Source organism: Centrocercus urophasianus, unplaced genomic scaffold, assembly GCF_019232065.1.
Source record: "Centrocercus urophasianus isolate 14NV4802_14NV808 unplaced genomic scaffold, USGS_Curo_1.0 seq_31, whole genome shotgun sequence".
NCBI lineage: Eukaryota > Metazoa > Chordata > Aves > Galliformes > Phasianidae > Centrocercus > Centrocercus urophasianus.
In genome coordinates, this window is record NW_024884878.1 from 9,166,432 (window position 1) to 9,179,928 (window position 13,497).

At 37.9% G+C, this 13,497-nt stretch overlaps 1 protein-coding gene across 1 annotated transcript in view; it reads left to right on the forward strand.

Moving 5' to 3' along the window:
- MCCC2 (methylcrotonyl-CoA carboxylase subunit 2) overlaps positions 1-13,029 on the forward strand; it is a 34,043-nt gene extending 21,014 nt beyond the window's left edge. The window contains exons 9-17 of the mRNA XM_042829417.1: positions 569-668; positions 2,001-2,096; positions 2,874-2,946; positions 3,143-3,219; positions 4,578-4,644; positions 4,912-5,068; positions 5,791-5,905; positions 7,228-7,313; positions 12,634-13,029. Coding sequence (XP_042685351.1) covers positions 569-668; positions 2,001-2,096; positions 2,874-2,946; positions 3,143-3,219; positions 4,578-4,644; positions 4,912-5,068; positions 5,791-5,905; positions 7,228-7,313; positions 12,634-12,751 — 889 coding nt within the window. The 3' untranslated portion in view covers positions 12,752-13,029. The remainder of the gene's footprint in view (positions 1-568; positions 669-2,000; positions 2,097-2,873; positions 2,947-3,142; positions 3,220-4,577; positions 4,645-4,911; positions 5,069-5,790; positions 5,906-7,227; positions 7,314-12,633) is intronic.
- Positions 13,030-13,497: the final 468 nt, after the last annotated feature.

A 13,497-nucleotide genomic window follows, 5' to 3' on the forward strand; every position in this document is an offset into this window, starting at 1 on the left:
GGAGGGGCTCAGGGCCAGGTTGAGTGGAGTGCTCTGCAGCCTGGTCTGGTGGGTAGCAGCCAGACCATGGCAGAGGGGTTGTCCTCAGAGTCTATTTCAACCCAAAGCATTCAGTGACTATCAAAACAAAGTCTTCTGTGCAATTTCTGGTTCTAAAATGGGAAGATAAGTTAAATAATAATAATAATAGGTATTACTTACAAGAAACAGTTAATTTTTACTTCAGTTTGTTGAAGTGACTGAATAATCACTTCAAGGGACAGTTCATAGTGGGTTTTTTTGTAAATATATGATCTAAAATTATTTTCAATTAGAACAACGTTTGTCATTCTTTGTGTTGTCATTTGGATTTTTGGCTTGTTAGTGTTGATATTTTATGTCTTGTCCGTGAATGTTTAAAAGAAAGGTCAAAAAATAGAAGTTTTATTTGGAATTAAGATGAGATAGCATGGAAATGTGATACAGTGTATATATTTTAAATATACAGCCTTGAAAGTTTTAAAATACTCTTATTCTGATTCATGGACTTCTTAAAAGTCTTTATATTCTTATTTTTATTCAAATATAGACATTCTGGTGTAACAGATCATTATGCTGTGGATGACAGTCATGCACTTCATCTGGCAAGGAAAACTGTAAGAAGCTTAAATCTCCAAAAGAAAGTAGATGTAAGTATATAGTGGATTCTTCTAAAAACACTGCATTTTTTTAAGGGAGGAATGCTTTTATTCCCCTAATTCATACAGTACATTATTTGTTTCTGCCTTTAGGTGCTTTGGAAATAGAACTTATGGTTCTTAATCTTTAATTTATTTTTGTGATACTTCACTTCCATAATTACATTCCTATTGCATTACTCCCAACAAAATCGCTAGGATTACATGCAGTGCTGTAACACACACTGTAACTGCAACAGCACTTCAGAATTGCAGAATTCCAGCTTGTAATGAATTCAGTCTTGTCAGGTGCCTAATTTAATTTTAAAACCACATAGTCATTCCCGTGGACTTTAAATTAGATACCTGCTAAAATATCTCTTAGGACACTAAAATATCTCTTAGTATTTTATGTGGTGATTAACAAAAGATACAGAACTGAGAGGATGGAGATATGTTGTGTCATTTTGGTGCCTTAGGCTTTGTAATGTATTGTATTGATTTAAAATTTTGGTTTAGAAAACAGAGCAAATGTCATATAGTGGAGGTACTGTCTTAACCTTAACCTGTGGATGCCCCATCCCTGCAGGCATTCAAGGCCAGGCTGGATGTGGCTCTGGGCAGCCTGGGCTGCTGGTTGGCGACCTGCACACAGCAGGGGGTTGGGACTGGATGAGCGCTGTGCTCCTGTGCAACACAGGCCATTCTGTGATTCTATGATGATTCTAAGAAATTTAAGAGAGTGAATTGAAGACAAAATTGCAGCAGCTGAAGGAGTACACAGTGTTATATTTAGTGAAGTTGTCGTTTCTGGTTTTTTTTCAGAATACTAGCTAGTAGGGCATAGTATATACAGCATCTCAAAATCATAGAATCCTTAGAGTTGGAAGGGACCTTTAAAGGTCATCTAGTCCAACTCCCCTGCAATGGACAGGGGCACCACAGCTAGATCAAGTTGTGCAGGGCTTTATCTAGCCTTGCCTCAAAAATCTCCAGGGACAGGGGCATCAACCACATCACTGGGCAGTCTATTCCTTCCCCTTTGCTTGTTATTTTTGATGTCGTGGAAGGAGTTGTAGTATGAAGCACGTGCAGAGGTATAGTCAGGAGCAGAAACAATGGTCCTCAGCTTTGTTTCAGTAAGTGAGAAATCATTATTCTTCTGTTTAGGAAACTTGATTTTTTTGCAAGATGAGGACAAGCCAGAGACATTTTGATGTGGTTGGTCAAGACCAGATTCAAATCAATGGTCAAACTAACTAGTGTTCTTTGCTTTGTTTTTAAATCATAATGTGGACAAATAATGCCTTTAATTGTGTAAAATTTTTTGTTCCATTGCTATAGGTGTCTATAGAACCATCAGGAGAACCTTTATTTCCTGCTGATGAAATATATGGAATAGTTGGTGACCAGCTAAAAAGAAACTTTGACGTCAAAGAAGTAAGAATATAAATGAAATGTCTGCATGCAGTCAGTTTTCTTGAAAATAGAAGGAATATAACATTGTAGTTTGCTTGCAGAAATCTGATACGGAGCATATGATGTATGTTTAAATATTACATAATTCTAATCTTTTTCTGGGTATTCTTGGCTGACAGATCCATTGCAATGACAATAATGTGTTGAAAATACAGTGCTTTCTAGTCCTGATTTTGAGAAGGATGAGCAAAGAATAGTACCCTGAAAAGACTGCCAAGAAGCAGTGAACTTCAGCCAAACTTTCTATAGACTTGCAAGTGGTATGATAGCTTTCTTTTTCTACTAGCCTGGAGAAAAATAAAGGTCAGATACTGAAAGTATGAGCACCCCAAACAATTCAGTCCACTCCCAGATAGGTATGGAAACCATTGTATTCTAATGCAGATCTAGTGTAATTATTTTCTGGGATACCTTCAGAGATTGCAGCCTCTGCACCAGCTTTCCTTGAAACTGAAGAAATGAGAAAAAGTTCTGCTTACAAAATTTTACTATTTAATCACAATGTTCTTAATCTTGATATTCTTTTTTTTTTTTTTAATGAACATATAAATAAATCACACTTCAAGGGGTAAGTGAACTTAGGCTGCCTTCTACACTCTTACACTGTTGGCTGCTTGATGATTTTTTAATGGAAAGCATTGATTTTAAGCTGGGTATTAGTATGTTCTTTCTAAAAACAAAGTAGAATTGTGAAGGATTAGGGATTTCATTGTATTTTTCTGCTTTTTTTTTCTTAAGGTTATTGCTAGAATTGTAGATGGGAGTAAATTTGATGAATTCAAAGCCTTATATGGAGATACTTTAATCACAGGTATTAAAAATATAATTATTCTATGTGTTCATTGATTTTACAGTTGGATTTGTTTTGTTTGGATCGCTCAATGGAAGTTTTTTGTTTTGTTTTGTTTTTTCCACAAAAGAATAGCTATTTCTGCTGTCAAGAGAAACTGTGTTTACGAGTTACTGTAAAATAAATGGAAATTTGCATATTTACCTTTCTTCTCCAGGATTTGCAAGAATATTTGGTTATCCAGTAGGAATAATTGGAAACAATGGAGTTCTCTTCTCAGAGTCAGCAAAAAAGGTAAATAAAGAGCTTCTTAGCCATCCACTAGCAAGATTTCTGGTGCAGAATTTGTTTGTGAGGAACTTTAAATAATGAAAGCTAACAGGCTGCAGATTTCTCGAGTAAACAATAAATACCCTAATACAGTAAAATTAATTGACCTTATTTTCTAGAATTTTAGAATAGTCTTCAAATACATATTTCTCCAATTTAGAAATAAAAATGTGATGTGGGTCCATGTCAGAGGCCTTGCATAAGTCCAGATAGACAACACCAGCTGTCCTACCTGTGTCCAGCAGTGTTATCCTTCCATCATAGAAGGCCATCCAGTGGATTAGGCATGTTCTGCCCTTGTTGAAGGTGTGCTGATTCTCTCAGATCACCTCCTTGTCTCTCATGTGCTAGGAGCTTCACTTGACAGCCATGGCTGTTCAGATTGAGCTTTGTGTATTGGAGAATATTTTGAGCACTGCACTAAGTGACATTGTTTTCAGCTGTGTTTGTTTCAACACAGTTATTTCCAAGTTGAAAATAACTTCCACCGTCTCTGTTACTCCCAGTATTTCTATAATGATTCTGAGGAGCCAGATTTTTCCTACCAGTGGAAAAAATGAATCTTCTTTGGTTTGGGACTTTTGCTGACATATCAGTAATCTAAGGAGGAAATGGCCACATTTTGCTTGTTTCACTTTGTCCCCATCATTGCTGCTATAAACCTATTTTTTAAGTATGGCAAAAATATGATGACATATCTTCTTCCCTTGATCATCACTGTATTTTTTAGATGTTTCTCTGAAAAAGCTACCTAGAGGTTATACTTCATAATTTTCCTTTTTGTGTGTGTGCGTATTCTTTTTCTTTTAAATCCTGCTGAATGAAGAAATTACAAGTTTCTCCCAGCCACTTCACTGCTATGTTTTTTCCCTTTTTTCCCTCAATTCTGTAAAATAATTTTCTTTCTATGCTGGAATAGTATTTTCTGACAGGCTGCCCATTTTCCATGTACAGTGTTACGTAAGTCAGTGCCATACTGTAAAGCTTTCTTCAACTTAACTACATATTGGCCAAATAAAACAGTTGATCTTTTCAATACTGGTGGTAATGCTTTTTAAGATTATTATTTTTCCTTTACTTTTGGACTGGTGTGCTTTTAGCATTTTCTTTTGCTAGTGCTTGAATGTGTTGTAGTTGACTTTGGATGTAACGGAAGTGGGCCAGTGCTGCATGATGTAGATGCTCCTGGGGTCTTCTGTGGATAAAGTCCATGGAACTTGTTCTGCCACAATGTCAAAGTGCTGATAGTGATGACTTCACTGATTTGACATTTAAAGGCTTACTGCCTGTTTTTTTTGTTTGTTTGTTTCTTTCCCCCACAGGGTACACATTTCATTCAGTTGTGTTGCCAGAGAAATATTCCCATTGTGTTTTTGCAGAACATTACAGGTAAGCTCAGTGTAATTAAATTTCAGAACACTTCAGTCTGTGCTGATAACTGTTGAGGCTCTAACGTGTAGTCATCACCTTTTATGCTTGTCTACATGTATAGCCTCTTCTAGATCAGCCTAGTGCTGCTGATGGAGGTTTTGCCGTGTTGGTGATTTGTTTTGGTTGTTTTTCTGAAGAGCTTTATTGTGCATATTGCAAAGTACAGTGTAGTATGACAATACAAAGTTCATACTGAGTCTTTTTTTTCATCATGTAATTCATTAGGTTTCATGGTTGGTAGAGAATATGAAGCAGGAGGGATAGCAAAAGATGGTGCAAAGATGGTAACTGCTGTTGCTTGTGCCAGTGTACCTAAAATAACAGTCATTATTGGTGGCTCTTACGGTGCTGGAAACTATGGGATGTGTGGAAGAGCATACAGGTAAGTATTACTTCAGATTACAGCAGAAATAAGTTATAATACTGTGAAAAGGTGCTGTTCTGAGAAGCTGCACTGGGAAACAAAGCACATTCTTAGTGAATGTGGTCATAAGTAAATAACAACCATACAAAACTGTAAAGGTGGATAGACTCAAGATTTACATAAGTTTAGATAGCAGGAGATTTTCCAGCATATAAGCATGCTGACGTGCTTTTCTGCCATTACAGTTTGAGGGTGGAGGAAGTTGACAGTCCTAAACAATTTGTAGTTAGTGTGGGCTGGTCCTTTATTGCACATACATGTGAAGAGAACTAAAAATTTAAGTCTTCATTCACTTCAACAAGTCTGATTTTTATGAGCAGTCCTTGCAAAACCTGCAATACAGTTTTTTTTTTCTTGCTTACTCAACATGACTCATTAAAGTTTTTCGTAATTACTTTTCAAGGTCCCTGATACTACTGAAGTTGTTAGTGATACTTATCCAAGAAAAATTCCTAGGGGATTCTAAGATGAAAAAGAAATTTACAAGGTGCTTGAATGTAGAAATGAGATGAATTTCTGCATTTTGAAACATAGTGCTGCAAGCAGTTAGTATGTTAAATTGGATTCCCTAAAAAACAATGCATTATTAGACTGTTGTGCACAAAACACATCTGAGTGATAATTCTTCACTGTGTAATTATGCAGTGTGTTGTTTTAATACTCAACATGTATCTTTTCAGTCCAAGGTTTCTTTATATGTGGCCAAATGCTCGCATATCAGTGATGGGAGGGGAACAGGCTGCAACTGTTCTAGCTACAATAGCTAAGGACCAAAAAGCAAGAGAGGGAAAGCAGGTAAGTCTTTCATCTGTGGTACTGTTATTATCATTTACTTCTTCACGGGGAGGGGAGGGCTTACATACCTGGGAATTGTGTTACAGAGATGCCAGGTGAGCTGTGGTTCTCCTAATGCCATCTAGTACATTGACAACAGTGAAACATTTGTGAAATGTTGTCCTTTACATCTTCTAAATGTGAAGACCATTCATGGCATTTCTTGCTTTTGATGAAAAAGATATGATTTTCTTATATCATCATCTTACAGGGATTTTTTTGCATGCAATTAGTTGTCTGCCCAAGATTAGCAGCAGGGGACTCCCACTCCCCTACACCCACTTGGGAGTATGAGGAATGAGTGAGAATACAGCATCTTTCCATTTACTTCTGAAGTAGGCAGTTCTGTAGAAATCTGATCTTCACATCATTCACTGACTGAGAATAACGAAACTTAAAATAGCAGAGGCACGGGGAGGTTTGAGAAAGACTTTGACTTAATTATGGCTAATAATTATTGGTGTTTAGTTCAATAACATTTTTCTAGTTTCTCCATATAATCTTTTCTGCTGTGATTTTTAGATTACCTGGCTTGTTTACATTATTATGAGTGTACATTAGTGTACATTAGTTGGTTCCATAAAATTGATTTTACTGCAGTGTTGTAGAAGTGCTTTTCTTACCAAGAGCAGTTACTGAGAATAATGAAGCAGTTACCTATATTTCATCTCTGGAGCTCTTTATTCTACTCTTTATTTTGTCTTTCTGTGGATAAAACACACTCATCCTTCTCTCTGTCTCAACTTTTCTACTCGCTAAGATTGATCAGATGACATGCAGGAAAGATTGTAGTCATGGGGAGACTTGGAAGTATTGTGAATTATCGTGTGGTCACCAGTCTGGATTATAGAGAAACATAGCACTAGAATAGCTCAAGTTGTCTTTATTGAAAGTCTTGCCAAAGGCAAGTCAGAACAAGTTTTATTCAATAAAATAGCTTCAGTAATTTTTCTGATGCTAATCCCCAGTTACTTTTGCACTCATTGAACTATCTTAATCTGACTTTATCAGCTAATAAATGTGATAAATAAATGTGGTGAAATGACTTTCTTTCTGCCTATCTATTTACTTTCTTCTTCCCATTCATCCCAGTTTCAGAAAGTAATTCCACAACCAAGTCTGCCAAATCTGTAACTGTAAGCAAAAAGGTGGAAGATTTTTGGATCAGTTATTTCAGCAGTTTCTTCTTGTTTGATGCTGCATATAAAGCTCTGCTGCCATTGTGGAAGAGAGTATTTAAGAATGTCTTTTCTGTGCTTGTTTGTTTGCCTCTTTTGTTACAGTTATCTAAGGCAGATGAAGAAGCCTTGAAGGAACCAATCATTAGGAGGTTTGAAGAGGAAGGAAACCCTTATTATTCCAGTGCACGGTAACAAGAAAATGGCTTTTCCAAAATCTGATTATAATCACAGGACATAATAATAACTTCAAATTTTAGTGTTGAAGGACAGGTAAACAGAGCACTCTGGAACAAAAGTTTAGTTTGATGTGCAGGAGTGCTACACAACAAGCGTCATATAAATATTTTGTTTCATCTCTGAGACTTTGCACTGCAGTCCATTTCAGAAGAAGGCAAGCACTTGCAGGAATTACTACGTTGGTTCTGTAATTATATGATAAGGAGATATTCTGTAACCAATCTTCTGAAACATATAATTCTGTGTACTTTGTACTGGATAAATTTTATCTCATTCTCTCCACTTCACCTTTTAAAATCCATTGAAGTGTACTGAAGGACTCCGTGTGCGTCAGGAGAAAGTGGGGTTTGCATGTAGAAGTCAGTGAATACCTGAAGCAATGTGCAGATCTTGGGTCATGTAGGTGTGCACTGGGGGATAGGAGTTCAGGTTCGGGCATTAGCCCATGGGTGCATGTTTGCTAAGAAGTTTGTTATGGCAGTCCTTTGTAATTTTGGTGCTCTGTTTTCTGAAATACTGTCAATGCACTGGAGTTAGGCTGGTGAGACAGAGTGGCATCTTGGAGTGTTATTGCCTGTGGAAAATAGGTTGGAGGCTTTTTTGGCCTCGGGGTGTTACTCTGTGCTAGTTTCACACTGTCTACAATAACCATTCTGCTTGTTTTTTGGTTGTGGTATATTCACAAGCCAATTCTTCATAGGGTTTCAGCTGTTTCTGGTGCTGTGATGGGCTGTGTATTCTCAGTAAGGTAGTGTGGCATTTGCTGTGTAATTGAGGCAGATTTCAGTAGTTGAGGTGTATAGCTTGTGAGTGGTTCAGGGAGAGGTTTTGTCTTCTCTGTGATCTCTGCTTCTGGCTGAGGTCTGTGTGGTAGTGTTGCAGAAAGTCTTCATGAATATTTTCTTGTAAGTGCAATGTCCCACTGGCACTTGGGAGTTTCTTGGGGTTTTTGCATATAGTCAGTTAGGATAGTTTTGTGAAGTCCTGATTTCCTATTGACATGAACTTCTTAGTGACATACTGTTTTTTGGTTGGGTTTTTTTTTTTTCCCGATCTTTTTGTGGTTTTAATTATTAATTTTTTTAGGATTTCCCACAAATTCAGATGATGTCAGTTGTGCTATCTGTGTTAGTACTGTGTAACAATTAAGCCTGGTACCTCTGCCACAAAACCTTGTGTTTCTCCCTGGGGAAAAGAAGGAAAGATGGAAGCACATATTGTCATCATTTATAATTAGATTTAAGGAAAATAATTTTCCACTGAAATAATAACATTAAAAAAAATGAGTCAATCTGTCTGTATTTAAAATGAATCCCTATCATGAAGGAGGAAATGAAAGATCTCAGTTTTGTTATATTTTCTCTTTTTAATATGTTCACTGAAGACACAGTCATAGTCTCTCTGTACTCATGATTGAGAATAATTGGATTCATTTAGCATCCAATATATTCAGTATAGTGATGAAACAAAACCTTGTCCCCTCCCGAAAAGTTACAGAGCATTACAATGACTTGCAGCAACAAACTCACTTGAAAAGGGTTAGGATTTTTAAAACGCAATAATGTAGCTATGAAACTTGAGTATTTAATACCAACTTGCAGCTCTCTGTGCACCAGTTTTGCCAGTTTGTTCCCATGCATCTGTCCATCCTGTAAAGCTAGGCTGCAAATCCATAAGCACCTCCTTCTAGAACCTAACCTTCGCTAGGTGTTAGAAAATACTCTTAGCAGCAGGAGGCACGTTCTTCACTTAGAGCAGGGCTGTCATATACTGCTGCCTGTAGTTTGGGAGGGCAATGTATGTGCACTTGCTGAAAGCTGACTGAGAACTAGCTTTGATCTGGACTGCATCTTGTCGAGGTCTTGTGATGCTCATGCTGTACTCAGGATAATAAACCCAACTGAGCTGGCAAGTCAAATGTTAGAGCTGACGTTCCTCTGAGACTGATCTGTCTAAAAGCAAGTAAAGTGAAATGCCTCTTCTCACTGAGCACTTGTGAGAGTGGTGAGTGATTGACCAGTCCAGGTTGGTTTCTCTCTGTCTGTCCGTGTAGGTGTAGTTGGCATTGCCTTGGAGCTTTTAATTGCTCTGTGCTGCCTGGTAGAGATAACTGGATCTATTGGTCTATTCTTGGGCTTTCTGCCACCATTTCTTGACTTCCTGTGAGTGCTACTATGTATGTGCCCTTTTCTTTCATTTGTTGCTAATTCCAAATAAAGATTTCAGACCATTCACTCATTTTTTTTTTTTAAACTGTGGAGTAGACTTCACAACTAGAAACAAAGGTTCAAGGTAAGATTACATTCCCACTGGCAAATAGCATACACAAGGAGGGGATTTTGTGTCAAGGTGCCAACCTGTTGTTAGCCCATGTGAGTAGTGCTAATTGAGGAAGCATTTGTTGTAGATCAGGAAAAGAGTCCCTTTGCTCTAAAGGGATTCCAAGCTTGGTTTAAAAACAAACAAACAAACAAACAGAAAAACCCACAACAGTGAACTGTGAGCCATGTGTCATTGTATCTGTTTGAAAATGGATCTAGACAGCCATTGTTTTGTCAGAAACTAACTAGGTTTTAGCTCGTAGAAGAGAAGGCTCTGTGGAGACCTCAGTGTGGTCTTCCAGTACTTGAAGGGAGCGTATAAACAGGATGGGAAATGGCTGTTTGTGAGGGTGGCTGGTGACAGGACAAGGGGAATGGTTTTAAACTGAGTCAGGGGAGGTTTAGGTTGGATGTTAGGAGGAAGTTTTTCCCCCAGAGGGTGGTGAGGCACTGGCACAGGCTGCCCAAGGAGGCTGTGGATGCCCCATCCCTGCAGGCATTCAAGGCCAGGCTGGATGTGGCTCTGGGCAGCCTGGGCTGCTGGTTGGCGACCTGCACACAGCAGGGGTTTGGAACTGGATGAGCACTGTGCTCCTGTGCAACACAGGCCATGCTGTGATTCTGTCACTCTATGATTTTGTGACTAACTAAATCTCTCCATCAAAAACACAAAAGTTTGTTGGAGAAATCTCCATTTCATTATAGAGAGGAAAGGAAGATAAATGGAAATAAAGCCTGCTTTCTTCTACTGCTTGGATGCAGACAGTCTGGAAGCTTGCTCATGCTGTCCTCTTGCTAATTTATGGGGACTTTATCTCACCTCTGATGTCCACTGAAATTGATGTAGCCTTTCCAGTTGACTTCATTAGGTTTTGACTCAAGCTTTGAGCTGTAATAATAAGAGGAAAGAAAAATGCCTTAATGATCTTAAAATACAGGCAAATTTCCTTGTTTACTCTTATAAATATCAAATTGTTTCATGTACAGAATGTCAATTCTATTCCCCATAGTTGTATTTTTAATCAAACTTTAATCAATTATTTGATTAGAATCTTTCATACTGAGCAGTCTTAATTAACAAAAGTCATTAGGCAGCACCATTTTTAATGAGCTGTGTTAATCTACTTACGGGTTTCTAAAAGGGGTTTCAGCAATTTGCACCATAACAAATTACGTGAGCTTTTCACTTTTAGGGGCTGTTCATTTCTTTTACTCACAGTGTTTCTGTTATGAATGTTTTATGAGTGTAGATGTGACTCATGTTCTAGCAGTGGGATTTTAATAGGTTGTTCAATTATTAATGTTTCATCCCAGTAGAGAATGTAGTTTTGTTTAACAAAGAGAAGCAGAAGCCAGGGGTAACCATCCGAAAGTGCCTTGACTTGTATGCAGCCCAGAACCTGTGTGTTTGTGGATATAAGTTAATTGTGTTGCTATGAAAAACAAATCTGCCATTTTAAAATGTGCCTCATGTTTGGGTATGTGTTTATTACAGCAGTAGTTACTAGGAAGTTGCAGCATGGGAGTATACCACATGAAGTGGGTGATCCTTTTTCATTCGGTTCATCTCTGCCCTCCCCAACCCTCAGTACATTTATTAAACACTCCGAAGGAAGTATGAATTACTTCATTTGGTTTCAGTCTTCTTCATAAATAAAAAGCTCACTGCAAGTGTTCATTAAAACACTTCAGCAATGTTCCTGTGCTCTGTTGAGGGTGGGAGGCTCTTTTGCCTGGCAAAATGCAGCAAAGATGGAAAGCTGTCAGTAGTGTCTGGTGGTGCCTCCAGATTGTCAGCATGTACTTGGAGACATCTTCTTGTTCTGTTTCTCTTGAGAGTAGGCTCTTAGTTTTGAGAGAGATGTCCACATTATAATGTTTTCTTTTTAATCGGATTTTTTTCAATTAATACTCAAACAACAGGTAATTTGCAACTGGAAAATTCAGTTAGAAAGGGATGATGATGCTTTCTATTATGAAAAGACAGTGTTAGCTTCCTTTTCATGACCCTTTCCTGTAGTTTTAAAATGATAGTAGAGCACTTCTTCCAAAGACAGAGAATAAAACAGTAGACATGACAGCATTGCAGTAAGTTCAGAACAGATGGAAAATAAGTCTCATTTCCTCGTATCAGGAAAAGATAGGATAAAGGAGGAGCATCACTGTCTCAACTCAAGTACTGTAACTGTTTTTGCAAATCCTGGTTAAAATACTTGTATTTATAAGGAAGGCTTGAGATGCAATGACCAGCGTGGCTTCTTGTTTAAATCTCTTGCTGAGGAGGTAGTAGATGCACAGTGTTTACAGTTTCGTGGCCTACTGGGAGTTTTGGCATGGCTTTTATTTTGGGTAGGATGTAGCAAGAACTTTAATTTTTGGATAATGCCAAGAGATTGTTTCCTAGTGTTTGTGAATTTGGAAATCTGATGTTGGCCTGAGGATTTTGACACAGCATGCATTCATAGTTTAATTGTCTTTGGGGCTGTGAAAAGGAGGATATTAGATATTAGGATTAGTCTTGTTTAGAAATGGACTTGAGAAGATAAATAGGGCAGATACTGGAGGTACTTAAAATTGAGCAGTCTCTTAATGATGAAGGTATGAATGCATTAAGCAAGCTTAATGGCAGCTGGATAAAGATGAATAATGTACATAATGATGTGACATTGTCCTTAAAATACTGGCATCTTTAAAAGAGAAAGGTAATTTCTTGAGAAAAGGTCATTTTCCACACTACCCTAGGCTTCTGCTTTCTTCTAGCTGACAGATATTGCACAAAATACTACACACCAGTCTACTCCATTCATAGTGAGGTGAATTAACGCCGTGGCTTGTTGTATAATTTGGCTCTACTTGCTGCTTACTGTAGCTGTTTCATTTTGTGTGCTTCGAAATATGCCTGCTATGTATGTTGGTTTCTTTTAATTATTGTTGTTTGTCTTTTTCCTAGGCTGTGGGATGATGGCATTATTGATCCAGCTGATACTAGACTGGTTTTGGGCCTCAGTCTCAGCGCAGCACTAAATGCACCTACGAAGAAGACAGAATTTGGGGTTTTCAGGATGTAATCTGAATGTGTGCTAGTCAGAATTGCCTCTGTATATTTTAACGTGGACTGAAGAGTGAAGTTACTTACAACATTGAAGTGTTTTAAACTGGTTTAAGAAACGAAGGCTTACACAATGCTATTCTTGGTGGAAGTCTTAATTATGTATTTTCACTGGGTGCTCATCATACAGGCCTTTGATGTCTTGATACTGATCTGAGACCAGTCAGCCGTAGTGCTTGTGCAGCTCTGCATTGCTCAGTTCATGAATAAAGTGCAACTTCTGGCATTAAGTTAAAATGTCTGATGAGAAATCATTTATCCCTTACACTAATAAATCTGCAAAATATGCTGCATATTTGCTGCGTATCTGCTCCTTCATTTTGTTTAATTTCTTCTTTCTCTGTCTCCTACAAATGCAAAATGTTCCTGCAGTCAACCAAAAGTAGAATCCGCATTTTCTAGTGAAAAAATTTTTGCAAAAGAGAAGTGCAGGAGCAGCAGCCAGGGAGTTCAGCACAGCATGAAATTATGGATTTCATGCAGCTCTTGACATTTTGCCCTTTCTCTGGCTTTCATCCAGAAAACATTCCTCTCTGTATGAAGTCGAAACAAGGAGAGAATCTGATGGATGTGTAAGTTTTTTTTTTTGTAAGAACTGGAGAGGGGATGCTACATCTGTGTGAGCTGCAGGTTGCTGAAAACACGTCTGAAGATGAGGGTTGGCTGCTGAGATGTTTCAGCATCTTAATACAGTGATGTGATCCT